This window comes from Vanellus vanellus (assembly GCF_965231255.1).
Source record: "Vanellus vanellus genome assembly, chromosome: 1".
Classification (NCBI taxonomy): Eukaryota; Metazoa; Chordata; class Aves; order Charadriiformes; family Charadriidae; genus Vanellus; species Vanellus vanellus.
Window position 1 is genome coordinate 44,510,776 of NC_138905.1, and position 25,578 is coordinate 44,536,353.

At 39.6% G+C, this 25,578-nt stretch overlaps 1 protein-coding gene across 1 annotated transcript in view; it reads right to left on the minus strand.

The window, feature by feature from the left end:
* The window catches only part of PAWR (pro-apoptotic WT1 regulator), a gene marked incomplete at its 3' end in the record, with an annotated part of 79,049 nt that extends 54,412 nt beyond the window's left edge, over window positions 1-24,637 (minus strand). The window contains exon 1 of the mRNA XM_082499262.1: window positions 24,084-24,637. Coding sequence (XP_082355388.1) covers window positions 24,084-24,587 — 504 coding nt within the window. The 5' untranslated portion in view covers window positions 24,588-24,637. The remainder of the gene's footprint in view (window positions 1-24,083) is intronic.
* Between the last annotated feature and the right edge of the window lie 941 nt (window positions 24,638-25,578).

Consider the following 25,578-nt stretch of genomic DNA (forward strand, 5'->3'; position numbering starts at 1 on the left):
CAGCCTATCAGTAGGGCATCAGAATAAAAACAGGCCTTAACATAAAGAAGAAACTTAAAACAATCTCATTAAATCAAATCTTCTCAGCATTCAGTTCCCATCTTCTAAGGAATCTTCATATACATGATAATTAGTTTCCTGAAAGGCTAAGGCTTAAATGTCATTTCTTTGTGTTGTAAATTCTAATTATTCATAGTAAATAAATTAGTGATACTCTTTTATTGCTTAAAGCAATGCAGAAGCTTGAAGTAATCATACAACTGGCAAAAATTAGGAGTTCCCAAAAAAGGAAGTAAAACTTCATTCTTCACATTCCAGTAGACTTAAAAAGGGCTCCATTAACACTAACGGGGAAAGGGCCAGTGACCTAGAATTTTACTCGTGGTCCGAAACTATTAATGAAGTCTGAAGAATAAAGAGTAATGGGTATTCAAAATCCAACTCCTGTGATGTAGCAAGAGAATGAATAAGCTGTGCTCTAATTTACTCTGACGTGCAGCACATCATGGCTGCAGAAGCAGTATGTTAGAACAGACCATCTTTCAGGAGTCACATTCTTGGGAAATGGCTGATTCCTGGGGATTCTCACACGACCTTTAGTTTAACAGCAAAGTAGTCAAAAAAAAAAAAAAAAATCAAACAAGTTTTCTTACACACACAAGTCAAAGAAAGGGGGGGTGGGGAGCGAAGAACATACTATTTAGCCTTATTTGAGAAGGAGACCATAAAATCAAATGGATTTTATGGCTACTCCAACATTACTAATGAACACTATTGAGCCTTATCCCATCTGCAAATTTTACATTATGGACCTCACACTTGTTCACTACTAGAAGACAGCCAACCCGAGTATGCCCCTTGAGAAAATCACTCAAACTGTCAAAGAAAAAGACTTTTAGGCATCTCAATAGCCAGTTCTTGTTCCCTAGCACATGCTTTTCTGATAAATAAAACCAGAACATGGACAAGTATTCGGATGACAAAATTACTCTGAATTTTCCCCAAATTGCTTTTGGGCTCCACAACTAGATCAAGCACTTTATTCACGAACAAGCCATTCCACACCATTCTGATTAACAAAGCAAGCTCAGATTTTATTTTTGTATTGCTCAAGTTTAATATCAGCATGACTAAAGACTCAAATCAAAATCAAAGGATGTGCCTCATTTTCAACCCAGGAACAAAGAACTTCGCCACCAGAAAGTACATATTTGAGGATTCATACAGTCCATTATGGGAAGCTAAAAAAGAAAAAAAATTCTTTGGACACATAATTTAAAATTTGGCTTTCTGAAAGGAAACCAAGGAAATAAAACACTATTCTTGAAAACACCAAGTTAAGTGATGTTTCACAAACAGTAGCATCATTCAACTTCCAAAACCATCCTGTGAAAAAAAAAAAAAAAAGTATGTAGCCCATTCTACCACTAAACTTTTCTCAAAACTTCTAGGAAAGAAGAAATATTCTTCTTAAAATACAGGAGTAAGTATTTTTTCCTATCAGCACAAAGGCGGCAAATATTTTTTATCATAACAAACACTATCAGAATGATTAAGATGTTGGGATGGACTTGAAAAGTTATGAAATTTTTCTACCAGTCAGAATAAACGTTTAATGCTGTTTTCACATTCAAATTTAAACCTCAGCTATCTATAACTTGAGAACAGTTATACTTGTATGTGCATTCCATAATTCACCAAGATTATGAGTCTCCTAGATGGCTGCTGCAAGCAATAGCAGAATTCTTTAAAAAACTAGAAATATGTGAATACATATCTATCCAAATAAACACAGACTATTTTTTATACTAGAAATACTTTTGGTTCTGTTAGCAATTAAAATGCTTCAGTTTAAGGAATGAGGAACGACCTAAAAAAATATTTCCTACTTAGAATTACTGTATTGGACATATTCTTTCTGGATCTACCTTGATTCCATGCTTGAAATAACAGTTGAATTAATTAAGCTAATGAGGCCCCGGAAACATCTGGACTGAAAAGGATCTGAGAAAAATGTAAACTTTAACTAGCTTCTAAGAAAGAATTATCTGTGTTTCAATGTAATTGTCTTTGTTTCTTTTTCCTTAAAAAAAACCCAAACAACACTCCCTCTGATATGCCTCTGATGACGGGTAACTCCAGTGAGAAGAGCAAACAAAAAAGAAACTTTTCTCAGATACACTTGTGCTCACTGACAAGGGCAAGGAGAATCAACAAAAATAATAGATAATGACTTATGCTCCCCTTATTCGTATTTAAACGTGTACAAAAAATGTACAAAATCAGAATAATTTCTGAAACAAGCGAACCAAGTGAACAGGAGGAAAAGAAACTAGAGAGGGTCTACAGAGCGAGACCACATGAAGAAGAAGGGCCTGTTTAGTCTGCTGAAGAGGAAGTCAAGGAGCAATTTAACAGCAGCCTGGAATTATTTGAAGGTTAATTACAAAGACAATGGAGCCAGGCTCCTGTCGGAAGCAGCAGATGATACACCAAAGGGTACAAAATGCATCAACTGGACACTAGGAATAACATTTCAGTGAGAGGGCAGCGCAGCACTGGGTAAGGCTACTCAGAGAGACAGTGGAACCTCCATCCTTAGTGGTTTTCAAGCCTCAGCAAGACAGAGCCATGGCTGACCTGACCCAGGGCTGCTGAAAATACTGTTATGAGCCTTCAAAAGGTCCCCTTCAACCAACATTTCTATGCATTTACAGAGCCAGTGGGGTGGTTTGATTTTTTTCGTTCCCTGCCCTCCACTTCCCCCTAAACTGGAAACCTCAGGGTCCCCTTGGCTTTTATTTTTCTTGTATTTGGGCAACAGCTGAGATTAATACTTCCTTCCTCAGACAATCCAGGCAAAATGTTCTCTGATTCAAAGCTCTGTGCAAAGAAGGATTCGGGCACAAATCCAAAGATGCATCCGAAAAAGCATGCAGAAGCAAACAATTTGGCATAAAAAAAAAAAAAAAAAAATCCAAGCAAATAAGTTATCAGATGCATTTGTCAAGAAGAAAGTGCAGAAAAGTTCTGCTAAAATATGCAAAGGAAAAGCTTTTAAAAGCCAAAGTTTCTGGTTTTGAAACAAGCAATCAATATGCTACTATTCGTTAGGAGAATGGAGAAAGATGGACCATTTAAAATGCACACACTTTATCTGGATAGATGTATATTCTTCATTTGCTTAATAAGTTACCCACCTCCAAAAAGTGAGCTGCCCTATCCAAAGGTTTCTTTACTGCTTTACTGTTCCAACTCTTACTCTACTGGCTACATGCATACATATACATATATATAGAGTCAAGTCACAGCTTGTATCACACACCACATGACAAAGACTGTATATTGAGCAAAGAGTCCCGAATGCACCAAATCCAATGAAGGTCAGGTTCCAACGGATTTGTTATCCCATGGTTCACTGAAATCAGATGAAAGTTGACAAGCTCAGAAGTCTCTGTCCTTTGCATGAATTATTTTCTGCTGTTTTCTGGCGATGCATTCACTTACGTTACATTTCCTTCTGCTGCATATTAATTGGCTCTCTTCTTTTCTTGGCCTTCCATTATGGTATTTGTAAGAGCTTTATTACTACTGAAAGAGGCAACTTTCTCAGATTTAAGGAAAAGAAGAAATGGGTTAAAGGCTGTAGAGGGAAAACCACCACAAAATATTACTTTTACCACTGCTTTCCCAATACAGAAAGAAGTTATCAACCCATATACCTGGCAACCCTGCTCATTTTCTAAAGATAAGAGGCAATATGCATGCTTTTCGCATAGATACTCTACAAATCCCACTCCTTGCGTACAGCTGCAAGATCTTATTGAGAAGCCAAGGGACACAGAGGTGCAGCCTTTAACTATTCATTTGGCATGGAACTTAGAAATATGAAGGTCATTTGAAAAGGAATACTGGATGTATGAGTCCAATTGTCTTTCCATGAGTAAGACCTAGCTCCATAATTGAACAACCTCCAGTAACAATGATTTTACACTCATTTTTCTCCCTGATTTTGAAAGGCTGCTTTCCTAGGCTGCTGAGCAGGACTTTTGAGGAAAGGTGATACAAATGAAGGTAATACAAATATGAATTCTACAAAATTTCATAAACTGGATTTGTCTACAAAACATATTGCTTATTGAAGTCCAAAAGGTACCTACCACCATTAAACTTACTTGTTTTTCACAACGGTTTGGTGTACAACAAGGCACGTTAGGCCAACTGTATTTTCATTATAAAGTAACTTCTCAAGATGATTTTCCCAAACGCCCCACTTAGGAAAAAACTGTTTGATGAAAACAAATAAATCTGCAGTCAGTAACTCGAGTAAGCAGTGGGTGTACTGACAAAGGCAGATCTATGCCAGAAATTGACTGATAGTAAATATTTTATCAAAATTAGGAACCAAAGACAAAAATAATGAAAAACTTTGGCCAAATCGTAGCAGCATGAAATAAAACTGGTAAAGCCTGTCTTGGTAATTTAAGATGCCCTCCAATTAAGTTCAAGTAAAAAAGCACACAGCCCAGTGTATTTTAATTTTATTTAGTTCTCAAACAAACTGCACTTAGAACTTCCTAGCAGACATTAACATCTGGAAGTGACATGCCCATTTCTGCTACAGTACTCTACCAGCAGGTACAGCACACCGATTTCCAGTGTCTAAGCCTGGCTAAACCTTTCCCCCTCACTATTTAGTATCAAGGGATGACTATCAAGGGACTTTTTATGGGGACTAACCAGGCAGCTGCCAAACGTCTGAAATGGGTAAGCAGCCAATGCCAATTCCGTCTGCCTCATTACAGGCACACTTAAGTATCTTGTAGCATAAATTAAAGCTTAAAAAAATGATTAAAATGTCTCCACTTTGCTTTGTAGTTCTCCGTCTAAATACTTTAAAACAGTTAAGTGGGAATTGTTCCTTCTTGTTCTTTAGTCCTGGTTTTGGTGCTGTTGCTGATGAAATACCAACAACTGAAGTCACTCCAGCAGAGAAGCAAGTTTAAATATAACATGACTGTGTGAAGTGAATTCCTGACAAGTTCTTGTTAAATCAGCCGATGGCAGCAGTAGACACCTAGCCATATTTCAGCAAGAACCGACTCAGCCATGGTGCTATCTTTAAGTCCAACATTCCCTAAAAATCAAGGGATTCAATCTAACTGCTGTGTATAAAACATTCTGAGCAACAGATGAAATATTTAGAGGACAGGATTATGTTTTGAACAATAAAAAGAGCCTTCTGGAGATAAATGGCTTTTTATAAAGCTCTTAGAAATAAATCCACCTTTCAAGGATGGTTCCATCTTTTGAAGAGGATTGGTCTTGAAAGTGAAAAGCACTCATCTATAAACTCATTAAAATTATAAGCAGCAAATGCATTTAAGCAGAAAACAAGCACATTCTTGAAAAGCTTCCCAATTAAAAAAAAAAAACCTAAATATCCATGATTACACTTCCACCTATTTATATTGTAGACTTTAAAAGGTGTTAAAACATTTGAGCAAAAATAAGAGCATAAAAAAAAAACCAACAGCAAATGTTCAAAAGCAAACCATTTTGCAACTCATAAACTGATTTTTAATTTAAAAGCAAAATCCACACATACTTTTTCATCCCAGCACTACTAGTTCTGTGATCCCTTGTAACGCATTATCTGTTCTGTGTGAAATGCACTTAAGTATCTCCAAAATATCCCCCTTCCTCTTGCCACATTCCCTTCTCCCCCTCCTCACATTTTCAACTAATACTTTGACATTACTGGCCTCACTAAACTCAATCCTGCAAATTCCTGACATTCATGTCTTCTTAATCTGAAACGTAACTTGAGGAGATGGTTAACATTTGACCTTTGCTCTACCTCAGACATACCTGGAGACAAAAAAAAAAGTCCAAGGCATGAAATATGCATTCACAGTCTGAAAGGATGTTTTATTTTAAAGTTCCCAGCACACAGTCTTTAAAAAACCCAACCCATTAAAACTTCAAAAGGTAATTTAATAAAAATTCCCCTACAAGCATAGTTTTGCATAAGTTTGCAATTGTACTTATACTAAGAATGAAGACCTCAAGCAATAAATAAGAAATAAAGCCCTAGAAATATACACCCAAGAGTCATGGTGAATTTAAGAATTAAATGGCTACCACACTAATGAAAACACTCGATCTCATTTAATTAAATTGGATACTAGGGCAGAGAATGAACAACAGTAAATCATACATTGATTACAGAAGTAGACATGGTACCTAACAGGCTATTAAAAAAATTAGTCAGAAACAAATTATTAAGACAAATGGAGGATCAGGTTAGGAGACAGATCAGAAATAAAAAAGCAAGCTACTTCTGCAAAAAAAGCCAATTTATTTGCTTGCTCTAAATCAAGCCAAGCAAAGACTCAAATACAGTTCCCCCTGCCATTTTCTTTTTTAATAAGTTTTAAAACTGAATCTTAAAGATTATTCTAGCTTTTTACCTATCCTCCTACTTTCCTTCATTACACACACCCAAAAAAATAAGGACTTGAGAAGCTTGCTAGCTGCACTTTAAATGCGTTACTCTTTCTCCCCCCGCTTTGATAAGTGGGGTTTTTTTGTTGTTCTATTTTGGGAAAAAGACTTACTACGAATTAAATCCTCTCAATGATCAATTAGAAATGTTGTACTGATATCACATATTTTTACCTCAGATGAACTTGTTTGGGCATATAGGCTTTGCATGCTTTCTCCTCTTAATTACTAGTGCATACTACTGCCAGTATCTGGCAGCGCCAGAATTTTGAGGGAAGAAAGAAAAGAAAGGGTTGGAATACCAGGGATGAACATGATTGTTTAATGAGCCAGTGTCTCTTTGCTAGGAGATAGTCCCCATTTGCTGTTATCTCTATCAGCTTCAGGCATTTTGTTTGTCATACAGTTTAGGCATGACTGAACATGCCATTTTGAGATTGTTCTTGTTAAATAAAACCTGCAGCTACAACTGATTAAGGGAATGTCCTCTTACAGAAACAATGTATGATACCTACAATTTTAATCAAGTACTTAAAAGTAGAAAGTGAAAAACAGGGTGAATAATTTTCTTTTTTTTTTTCCCAACAAATTTTCATTTTCACTTACAATTGCACTTTTCAAATCAACCTCTACCAGCAGCTGCTAACTCATGAAAACACTGACTAGAAAAGTCGCAATTCTCTCAAAGCAAAATATATTATGGCACAGATTTCCATAACTACAAGCCAAGTAAACTGCAAAAACTTTGTTTTCAAACAAGCTTCCTCTATATGTAAAACAAGGAGCAGACAGAACATATTATTTATAGTCGTTTTTGGAAAAGCTGCCTATCACATAGAAAACATGCCCTTCCTTGTATCCATAGCTGATTCAAAGCTAAGGCCCTTCCAAATCAAATTAGCTGTATTTATTTCGGTTCAAGCCTAGATGCAGCACTGATTTCAGAGTCAGGTGGCCATCTCCATGCACAAACGTCTGTGACCTACCACTGAATTCTTTAAGCTTCTTTGTCTGGACAGGCTGCTTCCCACCTCATCCAGTCCACTCCGGAACGTCCCGTTCAGCATATTTAGTTCCCCACACCAGTACCATTCCCTCTAAGCTCACTTCTTACACCCACTATATTGTGATATTTTAGGGGATTAATTAATGATTTATTAGTGTAGCTTCCTAATAAAGACTGTCCAAGTGTAAGAACCATCCCTGCACAAAAGCGTAAAATCAGAGTTCTGAAAGTTGGATAAAAGCAGATGATAATGGAAGAAAATCCACTTCGAAACGTGGAAAAATATTTTACAGACCCTACTTCCCTTTTGCTAATCAGTAACTTTTGATACTGACAAAATACTAGTCCAACAACAGATCCTGGTTGATACAGTCCCTCCGAACTTCAACCAGAGTCCTACTATGCAGAACCACTGACTGCGGCAAATCAACCATAAAAAAGTCTCCTTAGCTTTTGTTTCAGATTTAGATCACTAAACTATTCATTACATAAATACTAACAGTTCAATTTCTGAAATTCATGGGAGAACAAAGAGGTACATTTTAAACTCTATATGTTAAATACTGGCTCATATAAACATAACCAAGCTAATTTTAGATTCATATTCAAGCTAATTTTGGATTCATATACATTTTTATGAACTAAAATTTTGGTCACCCGTGTTTTAAGAATGCCTGTAACATGCTTTCCATTTCAGAACCTATAATTAAAAAACACTGTATACACAACTTGACTCTAACACTTCTTTCTCCCTTCTCACACTCAAATTCTGCTGGTCTACTCTCTCTTTGCCATGTGCTCCACCCCTGTTTTTCCAACACAAGTTTGGTCTGTCACATACTTGTTTTGGAAAACCAAGGGAGAATGCAGCCATCTAGTTACTGCAGATTTAAAGCAGTTAATGCTTACTGTAACCCAGCCTGGCTTTTGCCAGGATTCTTCAAAAAATGTTTTTCTCAGTTTCAGAATTATGAAGAAGCCCAAAAGGATCTGTAAATGCAATCTCATACGCAAGTATGAACACTGGGTACACCATGCATTCAACAGACAAAAAAGAACAAAAGAAAATGAAGACAAAAATAAACCAATGGATGACACAAAAGAATATCATACAGGAAACATTACCAAAAAAATAATACATTACCAAAAATAATAATTTTCTTCATGTTAGGTTATTGACTAAAGTTCTGATGTTCTAGAAGCAAAGGGAATTTAACTTGTTATAATCTTCTATTTCTTCACTTTATTTACTACGGTAAATAAAGTATAATGATCAATGATGGCAGTAATAAAGCTGAAAACGTAAGTTTGGGCACTTGAACACTTAGTAGCTTTTAGTTTGCTTGTTAATAAAACCTATTGCAACTGAGGATGACATTACTCAGATAAATAATCCATTCTTACATCTCTTAGTGACCCGCTTATTATTTGTCGTGTTCATCAACTCTCTATTGATAGTGCAACATGTAGCTTTTACCGAGAACAAAATCCACAAAACTGTCTCTTCTAAACTGTGTCTATAATTAGCTATCATTCCTTATCATCTGCTTATTTAAATATCAAGACATCTGTGATCTCTGTAGAAGTTCTGTAACATATTAAGGGATTGCCACATCTAGAATTTATCCTTCAGTTTAGCCTTTTTTATTTACTACAACTTCAGTAAATCTACTATTTTCTTAATGAAAAAAAAAACCAAACAAGTTTAAAGAAGGTTTTTACAGGCATATTTTAAAGGGACAGAAACACATTTTCACATATATCTTTACCATTCCATTCTGCCAAAGTGGTACAAAAGATATTTTTTGTAGTATTGCTGCTTCCAAACTCAGGCCTGTGACACGCAGACCTCAGGTACATGAATCAATGCAAAATCTGCACTGATTTAAAAACACAGCTGTACTTACGCAACATAGTGGCAAGTCCACTAAACGCTCTTGGAAGTGGGAAGCAACACCAACATCCAAAGGTCTGAGGGTCAGCTGGAACATCACTGCATCACATTTGCATACCCACATTTCCCAGTACTTCTAGATGGAGCCAGATTAGGTCAGCGTGATTAATTAACCACAAGTTCACCAGTGCACGAGCACCATCACCGTGCTCCCAGATCAACCCAAGTGGGATCTCAAAGCAGAACAACAACAATCTTCAACCGAAACTCATAAGCTGGACCAACTTATAAAAAGCTGTAGGGATGTCTACACTCAACACAGTGGAATAGATAATTAACTGATAGCTTACAGTGTAGAGGCTTCAGATCTCAGTTTCCAGTCTCTCTGAGCCAGCCAGAAGTAAGTCCTGAAAGCTTTAGAACATATAAACACGCAAACAACCTCCAAATCTTCCTAAATAAACAGAACACCAAAAAAAATTATGAAGAATCAAAAAGGGCAGCAGAATGGTGGCTGGGAATACATCACGTGTGCATAAATACATTAATATACCCATTTCTAATTTCTTGGTTTGATTCTCAAACATTCTTGCATCTTATAAAAAATGTAACATGCTATGAGAAGTGGTTTCTAGTGTTGAACTGCTTAGCAACACCTGCGTTCAAATAGCCTCCGGGTAAGTTTGACAAGAACTGCTCTGACATCTGATGAGCCCAATTTTTTTTAATTGAAAGGAAGAAGCAAACCCACAAAATGGGATTATATTAAAACACCCATTTATGTTTTAGACTAAAGACAACTGTCAGATAATGGCATACTCCTCAGTTTCTGCCTCAGGCTAAAAATAACTCCTACATTCTGCTGTAAACGTCAACTGCCTGAAGTGTCTTTACTTCATGCAAGATAATTATGATGCACATCATCTTCACCAGGACACAAGATATCTTTATGTGCACTCATGGTACAAGGGAGTTTCTTAATTTTTAGTTTATTTCCTTTTTCACAAAGAATTACCTTTAGGGTTTCTCTGTCTTTCTAGCTATAGGAGTTCATTAAGAAGTATTAAGGACTCTGTCCTTTTTCAATTCTTTTGATTAGTAACAAATCATAGGAGTAGAGAAAAAGGCCGAACAGGAAATTCTTTCACAGATGTGTTAGGACCAACTAAACTCTAGCTATGCCATTATTCAGAAGTGTCTGAATGTAGGCCCCTAAATATTTGATTGTCAAGTGGAGGACCCTAATTCAATTGTCAAGTACACTCCAAGTGCCCAATTCCAATATACTTCACTGGAACACTTCATAAGAGTACTTAGCACACCAAATATATGCTACTTACTTAAATATTTAGCTGCAGACTTCCAAATTTGAAAAATTATGACATTTCTGAGTTTACTAGAGTATTTAATACCTTTGTGAAAGAAATTTGACTTCTTTGCGAAAGAAGTGCTTCATTAATGTAACATCATTATGCTCAGACTTCCAGCAATGCTTTGCCATTGCCCACCATGTTACAAACTTTCCAGACACTCAGTTCTATAACATCCTTTAGAGTATGCTTGCAGGCTGCTCCTATCTCATTTTTTACCTCCTCAAAGCAGAAGCCGACAATTTGGTATGCTCAAACATCATGAACAAAAATGAGAAATCTGTAAACTAATAATGTAAGCCCCAAACGTATCCTTTAATCTCTTCTCAGCATAATATAGCAGAAATGAATGTAATTTAAAAAAAAAACAACCAACTTTTTTGGCATCAAATACTAATATGGAGCGTATCAGCTCACCACATCTTCATCTCCTTTTCCTTAAAGAACAATCCCAAAGGACTGCTCTGTACACTCAGTTTTTAAATCATTCAGCTTGTCTTCATATTTTACAGATGTTTGTAGCTTTTGTCTAATTGAAATATCAGTGTCATACACTTATTCTTTGAAGCACATCACACACAAAAAACTAAATCTTTCATCTTGGAGTTAGTACATTAATTTAAATAGCACTCTCCACATAAGGATCTGAGAGGTTTTATAGGAGGGAAAAAAATGGTAACACTAAACATGGCTGTGTAACAGACAGAAGTTAAGGAACGCACTTAGTACAGGTCTAGAACACAATTCGCTACAGGCCCAAGCACTTCCGGGTTCCAGTCCACCTCCCACATTCCAAAATACCCAGATCTTTACTCAAAAAACTTCGCTGAAAACTTTCAATATAAGTAAATAAGAAGTTACGTGACTATTTACATAAAAGCCTACAATATTCCTAGGAAAAAAAAGAGAAAGATAAAAAAATTCTCTACCCTTTCCAATTATAAAAGATGTAGTTCAGCTTAATTTCCTTTAGTGTTGCTGACTCAAAATAGGAGGTAAAACAAGACAAAAAGCACTATGTAAACAATTAAGAAACTATTTTAAATGAATGACCCATTTAAGAATGAATTTTGCATTTGTTTATTTTGCCAGGACTCCAACCATTGGGAGATAGCCTCTTATGTAGCCTTTATCCACGTACAATTTGTAAACACAGGAGCCTCAGTCTCTACACTTAGCAATTTTTACATGCAAGCAAAAAAAGTTTCAACAGTGATTGGCAACGCTCAAGGAATTTTCCCCTTTCTCTCCCCAGACCAAAATATAGAAATGAAAAGATAAAATACACAAGAAAAACAAATGTCAATATTTTTAAGCTCAAGCCAACTGTTTATCTAGTAGGGCCTGGATACTTCTAGCTCTTATAATACACAGGTTTCCTATCTAAATTACTAAACAAGTAAGAGATTGGGTTTTATACTAACATTACAGAAGAGAAGGTTATGTAAAATAATTTGCTGTTTTGTACTGAACAACCACATGTGGCTAGTTCAGGTAATAAGGTATTTATGTTTTCACTTTAAAGGTCTTTAACAAGAAGCTTATTTCAAAAATCTGCCCTTATTACAAATTCTGGTAAACTAAAAGAAGCTGGTTAATGAGGTCACCTGAACTTGGCTGCACAAGAACTCGTATGACGAGGATCCAGAACTTCTAATTGAAAGTGGTATGTCAGGGCCTGTATCTCAAACGAAACAGAAGAGCACACGAAAAAATTTCTAAACCTATCTGGAAGAATAACCTACTTCCAAAAGCAAAAGCCTACAAGGGAACATGAGGTGGATGTAAACAGATCAGCAAAAAACCCCTCATCTTCAGACATGGTTCCACAGCGGCTTAAGCCAAGGTTTACATCAGATGAACCTTCCTCAACAGATGAGCCACAAAAATCTGAAAGTTCAAGTGCTTGCACAGAGCGAGAAGTACCACAGTCCCCCCTACAGTAAAAAAACAGTAAGTCCTAAGGGCTGGCAGTAGATTGATGGCTGTAAGTAAAAGACTGTCAAACGAGCAAGAGAACAAACCAGAGATCCTGGCAAATGAAACAAAATTAAATTAGAAAATGCCTCTTTATCATTATGACAGCCTTGCTCTAGAATAACTAGTGAACAGGGATCATAACATGAGGCTAACGTTACCACGTTCGGTTTTGGAGGGGGAAGAGGAAGAAATTATAATCATAAAAAGGTGGCTTATCATATATAAGGGTTCTTAGAAACATAGAACTCATCGCTTAATGATTTTTTTGTATGCTAACAGTTTACATAGGTTCAAGTGGAGACTGAATGAGTACTTGGCAGATAAATTAATTTTAATTTCTATATATTTAGTAACCTTCATCTGATGCTGCAAGTCTTCAAGATGAAAACTGACAAAAGGCTAGAAAACTAGTTCACAGAAAACACCTGATAAGATTTCTATGTTGTTTTTCCTTACTATGTGTCTGTTTATGGCCACTGTAGGAGCAGGACACTGAGCTAGGGGGCTCCTTAGCCAGGCACGCTATCATCACTCTAATTTTCTTACAGCGTACAGAGAGGAAAAATTAAGCCAGAGCTTTGAAAAACAATTAAACGCACCTTGCATGCATACAGTGGGAAGAGACTGGTCCAGATAACCGCAGGTTTCAATTGAAATCCCATGTTCCTACAAACACTGAACTGTGTAATACATGGAAAAAAACTCACAAAATACACACCGGTAACTACAGCAGACAAGTAGGACACGCACATGTTCCTATGACTCAGAAAAAGAATTATCAAGGGCAAAAAGTGCTGAGAGGAAGAATGGTGGAAGATGGGAAATCCCAATTGCTGCTCACTTGGCTTCAGCCTACCGCTCTGGTCTCTGTTCATTGATGGATTTGGCTTAGACACTATATACACAGACAAACAGCAGTTATTTCACAATGACGCTTTTTCCATATCTGAGTGCTGTACGCATTCTGCCCAGCTATCCTGTCTCTGTGCCTCAAGTCTCATTATAGCACCTCTTATTTCCACTGAGTAAAGCACGCCTAGGTTGTTGCTCTGCCAAAAAAACAAAAGCACCTTTTTTCCAGTTGTCCCAGGTAGCCACTGAGAATAGAGCTAGGCTCTTTGCAGCACTGCATGGCAGGAGACAACAGATGTAAGTTTCATGGAGCGAGGTTCTGACCAAAATAAGGGAAAACACTTTCATGGTAAGGACAGTCAAGCACAGGAATGGTTACCCAAAGAGGCTGTGCTGTCTTCATCCTCGGAAGTTTTCAAGACCTGACTGGATAAAGCTTTGAGCAACTAGGTTGGCTTAAAGACCTCCTGAGGTTCCCTCTAATCTTAATTATGCTGAGATTCAACGTCTACACACAGAAAGCACTCAGTGCTGCCCCAGACCGTGCTTCTACAAATCTCTCGCCTACTAAAAGTCTCCAACTTAAGAGAGATTCAAAACATCAGCTACCTACATAAGTTTCAGATCAAGAAAATCAATGCTATCAACATTGTTGATGAAGTACTGCATAACACACTGTGAGAAGCACATATTTTTGTTTAAAGGTGGGTGAGAGCTGAGACAGGTAAACTTTGCAGTTGACACAATGTTATTTTGTTTCTCTGAGGGTCTTCTGTTTGTTTGATATGTTTTGTTTTTTAAGCTGGCATTCACCCAGGATGATGTTCTCATATTAAGCACAAAACCTGGCTACATTTAAAAAAAACATGTGATCATTACATAGTAAGTCTATACAATAGAGTTGCATATGACATTTGCAGGCCTGGAGTAAGAGACCTAAATGTTCCATCCAGCCCTTCCTAGGAACATGCAAGCAGATCAAATACAGCAAAATCCTGAAATAAAACATGAGGGTTGTGGTTTTATTTTAATTTCCCATGACCTTGTGAAGCACGGGAAATAGTCATCCACCTACAGTCTTCCAATTGGAAAGTCTTTAAGTATACAACTCTAACTTCAAAAAAAAAAAAAAGAAAAGTAGCAGAGAAAAACCATACATGAGTTTGCATCTATGTAATGAATGCAAACCAAAGATAGTTTTAAGAAATCAGTACAAACTTGCGTGGAACTGAATGCTTAACAGTGACCTTTCCAAAAGTGTCCTGTACATTTCGAGCTAGAGGAGGATTTAGAAAACAATTATGGTCCAGAGATACAATGAAGTAAGAAGCACGAGAAGTTTGTGCCAACAGACATTTTGCATATAAATTCATATTATCATGTTTAATTTAGAGTTGAGGTGAGATTTGTTCAAAACTTTCCTTATGAAAAATGAATCTATTTCCCCCGACCTCCTACTAGGATATACAGAAACTACATTTTTGGCACAGAAGATTTTATTTACTTATTTTAAGCAGCATAGAAAGATCTGCTCAAACTCAGCTGCCATCAGAGATGCATGAATATTCAAGTTGCGTATAGCAAAACTGAAACAGGGTAAGATATAGCCTGCCGGGCACAACAGTCAGAAGTTGCATGGGTTTTAGGTGGATGTTTTTTTGCTTCTCTCACACAAGAGGTGAAGGATTATTTGTTTTGGGAGGTTTTGTGGTTTGGGGTTTTTTTTTTAGGTCGGTTCCTTTGAAAGTAACACATCTGGGATATAGTACATTAAAAGCACAAACAGCCTGCTGGAAAGTTATAATGCAAGTCTGGAGAAATTACAAAATAATTCAGAGGGCTTCTGGGAGTTTATGAATGACTGCAGAAACTAATCCATTCATAGTTTTCACTCTCCGTATCCTCAGAGAAAGTTATATCTGTGGAACTCAGTGGAGAAGTGTTGTATTTTTAACTTTTTTTCCATTTTTTTAATTCAATAATAATTTATGAAAATAGTTCTCACTAATAAAATTTTTATGAAAACATAAATCACAAAGAAAAAACACACCCTAGTCTAGACAGAAATCTCTCACTTTTTTTTAATAAAAATGCCCTCCTCTCCCTTTTTTGAGGGAGTATTCTTCAGCGTACTGAACCTACAGTAGAAAAATAAAAAAAATAATTATAGACGAATTTACTTTTAGCTTTGGAAATTAAGAACTAGAATCAGCAAAGTTTCACTAGAAAAAGTCAAACCAAAGTTAAAATGGGGTAGTCTAAAATGCATAGTCTTTGTTCCTTCTAGTACAGACAAACACAAAAGTTGAATTTCATCGCACAAAATATTTTGTATTTCATCATTTTTTCCAATCATATCCTTCCTGACGTGTCCAATAAATTTCAGTAATTAGTTCTGAATATTCAGATTTGGGATGAATCAGGATCCCCAAAGTCATGAAAGCATTTTGAAGACATGACAACTCCAAACATTGAGGTTTTAGAAGCAGCAGTTTTGGAGTGCTTCTCCATTTATCCTTTCATTTGTTCAACCTTCAGGGTTTACTCCTTAAGTTATTATTTCCTCCACAGCTATGAATATTAGCACTTACTTTTGAAAACGCTGTTACAAATACCCAAGATTGCTATTTAATCCTATTACCTTCAGAAGATAATTCTAACTAAATGTTAGAAGAGGTGAAATAGCAATGGCAGATTCAACTGGAGAATGAAGCCAAAGCATCAATTCATTATTTGTCATTCAGGGTAGTTTCATTAAAATATTACAGGTTTAGGTGTTTATAGTATTGTCTAAATGTTAAATAGTTAAATATCAAAACACCAGAAGTTTTCCACAGAAAATCTATTTTAGTATTATTCTTCCAAAGTATTAATAGCTTCATCTACCTGGGACAGTACAAGAGAGCAACAAGATGAACTGACCTCTTGCTACCTTTCAAACTACTTATTCTTTTGTCCTGCTGCCTTGGAAAAGGGAAAAGTTTTCCTGTACTTCCACTACCAAAAAGAAACTAGAAAACCCTAAACAACTTCCCTCACATAGACAATTTTAATGATTCAGCTGTATTAGTGTACACAGCTCTCATATTAGGGTTTTCTACACCAGCAATTCCAGAAACTTTGAAAGTTTCCTTCAAAGGTGAAGAAGGGCCTTTGACTTGGTCTCCCTGTAGTAACCTTAAAGCCAAGCTGGTTAAATATGGGCCACAAAAGCGTACTATTAGGTCGTGGAAAACTGGCTGCATCTTCAGGCTGAAAAGGTTGAAACCAATATAAGGAACTTCAACTGGCAGCCACTTAAGTGGCAACCCTTAGGGGCTGATATTAGTGCCAATAATATGTAACAACTTTATTAGCAACCTGAACAATGGGATGGAAGTTTGTGGCTGACACCAAACCGGTAGGGACTGGTTGGGAGGCTGGAAGGCAGAGCTGCTATTTAGACCAGCCTCAACAGGCTGAATATAGACAAGACCCTAAGCAATCTGACCAAAACTGGCCCCACTTTGCGCTGGAGATTGGTCTAGATGACTTTTTCAGATATGCCTTCCAACCTATATTACTGTTATGATTCCTTGTCTATTACAGTGTAATGTATTATACGTCAATGCTGAAAAATCTTTAGAACCTAACTTTAAACACATGGTCAGACCCAGGGCAGGTTGTCTATATCCATTTCTTGTGATGAAGTTTCAGCTACGGTATAACCTCGCAATATTATTATTCCTATTTAGGATGTAAGTTTAAATCTCTTGAAACTAACCTGAAGTTATTATTTTCACATTTATATGTCTGAGCCACTAGTTTCAAATAGCCAAAGCAGCAGAAGTTTCTTTTTGATTTATAGGAAACCATCAACCTATCATTTAAATGAACCATTTACAATTTGAGGATTAGATTAAGGCTTTTTTATAAACCAGTAATAATTAAACATTTTCAGAGCAATTACTTGTTAGTGAAGCTACATACAACTTTTGAAAAAAACTGTTAGATAAGTAATTTTTAGTAATACTTCGCAGGATGTTCACTTCAGTGCAATAAGTGGTCGTATCAATACTTCTCTACCTGTGCTTTTCAATGAGACTGAAGTCACCTGATTTCCATTGGAAAGCAAGATGCTTCATATATTTCAGCGTAAAAGTAGACAAACATACAGCTGAACGGCTTTTTCCACTCTTTGCCATACAAAATTTTCTTCCAAATTATTTTCACTTTTAAGTAGGCTTTAGGAACAAACAACAATGGGATAGACAGTGTTTCAGTCTTCAGTACTCAAGAAATAGCCTTGAAAGCGCACAAAGAAATATTTATCTTCAGTCAACCAACATCTACATTTATTTAAGGTTATTTGCTACATGACAGACTGGCAAGAAAAGGCAGTAACTGGCAAGGCTGAACATTAACAAGCTTTCAACCACCAATTACAACCTAAACGAAATACTACCGTTACTTGCTGTAGAACGCAGTGCTCAACAGAAGAGGAAATACTTTACTTACATTGCATTTATTTTCCACCTAGTTAAGTGTATCATTTCAGATGATTCACCCCAAAACAGAAGAGTGAAAAAACCAACCATACAATGTTTTCCAATTACACCTAACTATTAAAAGATCATTTTAAAACCCAACCTTTCCAAAATTGCATTTAGACATAAATGCAAAAATCAAAAGAATTAGAGGGGAAATTAACAGTTTCTGATACTTTTCCATCACTGTCTTTCCCATTCCAGTAGGAGCGAGTGCTGAACTAAAAAGAACTAAGTATGTAAAAGAATTCGTACTTTCTGGTTAAGACCTGTGAATTCCAGCTGTAGGTACAGGTCTACAATCTGCTTCTCTACGAAAATAGCCTTATTAAATTCAGCAAGAATAAAGTTATCCATATCACCTCTTGAAGAAAAATTACACTACTTGCATATATATTTTCCTCTGGAAAACTACTGTACTGCCTAGCCTTATTCCAAAACAGTGCTATCCTGGGGCATAGAGGCCCCAGCTTTGGGAGATGCCCATACAGTGATTTAGAAGCTGCTACAAGGGTTCTGGAATTGGAGAAAACAAAACAAAACAAAAAAAAAAAAACACCCCAAACAAACGCCACAACTTAGAAATCTGGAAAGTTATGTGATTTATTTGACCAGGTATCTCCCTTACCTAGCTAACTGTCAGGCTATTAAAGCATACCATTAAACATGGGGAGGTGCTGAAAAAGAACAGGTATAAGTTTATCATGTGCTAAAAAAAGATGGAAAGAAAAAAAGAATATGCCCTTGAACAGTTATTGCCCAGAGGCTCAGTCAAAAATCAGAATTTACAACAGCATCAACAGCAAAACAGACTGGATGTACACAGTCTCAATAAGATCCTTTTACCAGACTCTGAGAACGCTTATATTGCGTCTTTCACCCTGCCACATCTGAAGGAAGAACCATAAATGGAACCCTAATAAGATGAATGCATTCACTAGACAAAGCAAAGAGGAGGACGGCCTAACATATCATGAATGGTCATCCAAGCCAAATAGACTTTCAGACTTCTGTCATAACACTGATACCTCTGCATGGATAGTAAGCGTATCAGTGGTCAGAAATAGGGTTTTTTTTCCCAATACTTTGAACAAACATTTGAGAGGTTTTTTCCCCCCCCAAAAAAGCAAGCTGTTTTACCAGAAAATGCAGAGATATGTTAGGCAATGCAAAGACACTACCTCATTAATATGAAGAAATGGCTAGAACTGCTCTTTCATTTAACTTAATCCTTAGGTAGGGAATCACTAAGGAAGATGCTGCTGAAGGCAAACTTCTGGTCAAAAGAGTCCAACCACTAGAACAGGATTCCACTCTCCTCTCTAGTTTCCAGCCATTCAGAGAAGGATTTCAATTACTTTACAACATACCCGGTAATTGCTATGCTTAACACTTGGTATTTAAAGTTTCCTTAAGTTTTTCCATCTGGAATGCAGCAACATTCTGTCAGTCTACACACTCATCACGCTGGACTATTTTAGTAGCAGGAACTCTTTCCTTCCCCACAGAAAGAGCTCATTGCTCCCTGCTTACCTTACAACACTTATTTGGTACGACACTGACCAAGCCCCACGTAAGCAGTGCCTTCTGAAGAGGCAGGCAGACTCTTGGTGGCAAGCCAACAGGGTGGTTTCAAGAAATCATACCCTTAGTGCTGTTAATGAGAAGACAAGAGCTGAACATCCTATGCAGATTCCACATTTGAATCACTTCCACCTTTTACTCTATTAGTGTCACCAGTATTTCCCACAAACAAGTCAGTAGACTGTTGTGTCTTGAATCTGGCAACTTCACCTGCAAAATACACAGATCCCAGTTCTTTATACCTTTTTAAATCATTCATCACCCTGCTATTAACAGAAGAACACTTCTGAATTTAGCTTACTTCCACCTGGTTAGGTGAAAATGTAAACTTTGTCTATAAGAACACATTAAATAAAACCCAGCTATCTAACTATACTTACTCAATGGACCAAGATTTTGATTATATGTACAACTTTTTGAAAAGGCAACCATATAAACAGCTGTTATTCTCCTGGTTGGGGTTCAGAAAAAACTTACCCACACAGCTATGCCAGCAGAATCCTCCAGTGTAAACAGTTACAAAAGTAAAGCTGCACTTTCACCAGTGCAGCTTGTTTTACTTGGAGCAGAACAGAATTACGATAACAATACAAAACATAACTCTCATCCTATATGTGGGTCCTCACAAAGCACTGTCAGTATAGTATAAGGGGAACCCTGTGTGTTTCTTGGATAGATACTAGCACAGCTGTAAATGATGAAAATGTTACAAATAAGCTTCACACCTGCATCAGGTGAATATCTACAAACTGACACTTTCTAACATGGCTAAAAATGGTTATAAAGCTTAGCATTTAGAGGGAACTTCCATAGTAATGGTAACTACATACAATTTAGTTACCTTTCACAACCTGAAGAACTGTTAGGAGGCAACAAAACCCAAATCCCACAGCACTTAATATTTGGAGTGCAATCAACTTTAAAGATTCAACAAGCTATCAAGAAACTGCTTTACAACCACTGAAAAGGAAAAAATTTGCAAGGATTTCAGAGGCCATTTTCAAAAGCCACCATTACTTAGATAAGCACCAGTGCCGAGAAGATAAAAAACAGCCTTTACTTGTATCACAATGGCCTCTAGTCAGTCTGACACAGTGTCACCACTACTCCCAACCTGTCACCATCTGTTTTCACAGCTTCCCCTATGCTTGCTGTCCTTCAGCAACTTCAACACAAAATACACTTACGACACAGAACTCTTTAAGACCTAGTTCTATTGCCTTTCTATTGAACAGAAGAGAAATTAATCATTAATGAATAACGATCCACTAGCATTTTTCACATCTATTTCAAGATAACTGAAACAACACAAACTTTTACTTTCCTTAATCCACCACCTTTCTTATAATTAAACTCTCCAGCTGCATTGCAACCGAAATTAGATCCTACTTCTTTGGGGTAAAAACTGTTTTTCTATTCTGTATTGGGCAGAGAAGCTTCTAGGCACTATGTATCTTTTGTGAGCGCATTCTGTTGACAGTTACCCATTTTAATTTCAGAGTATCAGAATCTACTCTTATCATCCTTCTCCACCACAGTGGCATGCTGATCATAAAAGGAAGCTGTTCAGCATAAAATGGCAACTCCATTACAGAGAAAAACTATTTTTGCGAAAAATAAAACACCCAGTAAATCTCTGAAAAACAACATCTCCTGAAAAGTAATTTTAAAAAATACACCATGCAGAGCTATGACTGCTAAGTGGTTAAATGCAGTGTGTACTACTGCCAAGTCACTATGGCTGGAGCACCTCTCCTATGAGGACAGGCTGAGAGAGTTGGGGTTGTTCAGCCTGGAAAAGAGAAGGCTCCAGGGAGACCTTATAGCAGCCTTCTAGTACCTCAAGTAGGCCTACAGGAAAGATGGGGACAGACTCTTTATCAGGGAGTGTAGCGATAGGATGAGGGGTAACAGTTTTAAACAGAAAGAGGGTAGATTTAGATTAAATATTAGGAAGAAATTATTTACTATGAAGGTGTTGAGACACTGGAACAGGTCACCCAGCGAAGTTGTGGATGCCCCATTCCTGGAGGTGTTCAAGGCCAGGTTGGATGAGGCTTTGAGTAACCTGGTCTAGTGGAAGGTGTCCCTGCCCATGGCAGAGGAGTTGGAACTAGATGATCTTTAAGGTCGCTTCCAAGCCAAACCATTCTATGACTCGATAGCACAATAAAGCTACACCTAGCATCTAATGAGAAAGACAGCAAGAAACTGCAGTGTTGTAGATTTTGAACTTGATTACTCCAACAAGTCATCATTTACATCACAGTCTTCTTTTGTCTGAGAGCTTCAGCTGACCATGTTGAACCAGTGCTTTAAAATATTTTCTCATGAATAAATAGATACATGAAAGATAGCACAAGTAAATACTCTGCAAAACATTCATTGGTAAGTACTTACTCGCATTTGACACTGAACACAGTTTTTGAAGCTGTCCACCATCAGGAATGATCTAGTGCTCCCTAGTTAAATAATTCTTAGGAATGCATGTGGTAATGATTAAAAACATTTAAAATATGTGAAATAATAAAAAGACATAGCTTTGCACAAGTATGTCAGTCAGTCAAAAATGCAACACTTACTACTAACAAGTTTCCTCAATAATACCTTGCACAACAGGTACCTACATTTATTAAAATTTGACCCCAAAAATGTGATAGAATGCTTAATCACTAGTTACAAAAGTAATTTGTATAAAGATACAGGAAGTTTCAAAGAAGTGCCAACACATGGTGATAGGCAGCAAAGTTATCAGGCCCTCAAATATGTGAACGGGTGAGAACCTGTTTCTCAGTGCCTAAATATGTTAACCTTAATAAATAAGCCATCCTTAACAATGCAGCAGAACTACAGTAGCAAATTCACACATAAGACTCTAATGGCCACTGAGCAAGGAATGTGTTTTCCTGGAAAGCAAAACATATCTTGAGCAATACTTAAACAAAACAAGCAAAAACCCCAACCACCACCAAACCAGCAAACCCCAAATGACACCACTCCAAAACCACCAAAGGAAGACCAGTTCAGAAAACTAGTTTGAAGCACCAGAGCGAAAAGAAACCCACCACTCAAAACCAACCAAACAAAAAAAGATGACGACTGGGGATGGAGTACACAGCAGAGGCCCCTAAAATACACTGTTGTACACTGCTTGCTGCAATGTGCAAAAGCATTATTAACTGGGCTACGACTGGCTTACTTAGGGAAGATACAGCATTTTAAGAGTTCCTATAGAAGCACAGGGGGCAGTTATTTAGGGGGCTTTGTATTAAACAAACCAACCACAGTCTAGGAAGCTTGCACACTCTGAAGCCAGAGAATTAAAGAACTGATTTGTATTCCTCACTTTCCAAAGCAAGAATACTGAAGACCTATGCCAAAACACTTCACCTCAAACTATAGACTATGCAAGTAATTATTGTCAAAAGACACAATTATAAAGATTTCTACTGTTCCTAAAACTCATCCCTCACTTTCCGATACCTTCTCACATTAAAGCGTCTGGGATGTCACAAAGAAAGGATTAGTGACTTCAGGTATGGAGAACATGATTTCATCTTCTCCTGCTGCTTTAGAACAAAGACCTTACTTTTCAGTGTTATTTTAACAACCTATAATGTTAACCAAAAGAAGAACTGCAAGTTTTTTCTACAGTGATGGTGGTCATCATTATTAGTGCAAAATTGCGGAGTAAATTCCAGCCTTGTTCAAAGTTTCCTGTGGTCTTTCTTATTAACTGCAAAAAAAGCTAAAAAACTTAGTTATCATTCTTCTGAATTCCTCTAGGAGTATTATAAATCAATGCCAGATTTTTATACTAGTAGCAAACCACAGAGGACAGTGGTGTTGGCTGATAAAAATATCTTCCTCTGCCTTCAAAAAAATGCTCTTTAAACCACTACATTTTTTCCAGTGCAGGAAATTCTTTTGGGTTCCAAACCAAATAATATTTACACCTGAACATCTATTCAGGGCTGATAAATCAGTTTTCTTTCATTACGATTGTTTTGACCATACTTTAACAGGCACACGTCTAGGGTTTGATCTTCCAAAAGCCCTGGAACTTGCCCTCTGCCAACAAGAAGACATAAAAAAAAAAAAAAAAAGTAGTTTAAGAAAAAAATCACAGGTTGTGACAGGTCTAGTTTATTTGAGTAAATGGCACCTCGTCTGTTCGGATGCCGCACTGTAACCACCCCAGACGGCGTTGTAGCCCCTCACGCTTTTCCACGCGGTGTGGGGCGAGAGCCTCCCCACCGCAGGGCGCCCACGGCAGAAGCCCCGCCACGGGCGAGCGGGGCCCAGGAGAGCGGCACCGGCGGGCCGAGCCCCCCGCCCCCTCCTCGCCTTCCCCGCGGGCTCACCTCGGCGGCCGGGATGTTCACCACACCTGTCGACCTCCTCTTCTCCCTCAGCTTCCTCTTCTCGATCTGCCCCTTCCCCTTCCTGGCGCTGGGGCCCGAGCTCTTCCCCTTGGCGGCCAGCTGCTCCTCGCCTTCGGGGGAGCCCGGCGCGGCGGCGGGAGGGGGTTTAGCGGCAGGCTCAGCCCCCCGGCCCCCGGCGAGGGTCGGCGGCGGCTCCTTGGCGGGGGCGGCCCGGCCCAGAGCGGCGCTGGAGAGGCTGAGGCAGTTAACGGCCCCGCCGGCGGGGGGCGCCGGGCGGTCGGGCGGGGGGGCCGGGCCGCCGGGGGGCAGGTTGTTGTTCAGCTCGGTGGAGGAGGCGCCCCCGGCGGGCCGGGTCTCTCCCCCGGCGGCTGTCCCCGGGGCCGGCGGTGCCTGCTTGGCCCGCATCTTCTCCCGCTTGGCTTTCCACTCCTCCAGAAAGTCCGTGGTGCTGCCCCCGGCGCTGCGGTAGCCGCCGGTCGCCATGTTCCCGGCGGGCTGGACGGCGAGAGCGCCCCACCAGCACCTCTACCGCCGCCCGCCCTGAGGCGGCTCTGCTGCCGCCCGGAGAGGAGAGGTCCCGGCGGGGCGGGCGGGAGGGACGGGGGCGGGGAGAGAGACTCGGAGAACCACAAACACCCTGGAGAGAAACAAAAGGGGAGAGGTGAACCGTCCCGCCGCCGCGCCAACTCCCCGGGAAGCCCCCCGGCCCCCGGCGACGGGTCTCCATCACCCCCGGGTTCCCGCGGTTCGCACCGCGCCGCCCTGGCCCCGCCGCAGCACCCCGCACCCGCGGGGGCTGCCCTCACCCCTCAGCGCGGGGCCCCCGGGAGATGTTCGCCTCCCTCTCCGCTCGCCGACGCCCCGACGCCCGCCCGCCCGTCCGCCGCGGCCACGGCGACCGCCAAGCGCCGTCGCTCGCCCCCGGGGGCCGGAGCGTGTGCCATCCCCCCGACGCCCGCTTGCCTGCCGAGGGACCGTGTTCCCGCGCGGGGCGGGGCAGGGCAGGGAGGCGGCCGGCGCTCACCTCCCGCCCGGCAGGGCCGCGGCTCGGGCGCTCCCCAGCGCCGGCGGCACCAGGTGAGCGGCACCGCCTCCCGCCGTTCCCGGAAGGAGCGGCGCGGCCCCAAGGCTTCCCGAGCTCCCCCCCCCCCTTCCCTCCCCTTTCCCCATCGCTGCGCGGACAGAGCCGAAGCCAGGGCGGAAACTGCCGAGATGGCCTCAACAATGGGGTGAGGGCGGGGAGGCCCCGCCCGGCCCGGTGCGTTGCGCGCCGCGACCTGGACGCGACGGCTGCCGGGTTCCGCCGCCGCCACCTGCCCCGGGCAGCGCCAGCACGGGAGGGAACAGGCACTCCGGCGCTCTGAACGGGCGGGCGGGGGCGAGCGGGCACCGTGGCCGCCTGAGGAGCGGAGCGGGACGCCGCCAACCGCCGCTCGCTTCGGGCCGCTCTCCCGCTTCACCGGGCAGCTTTAAC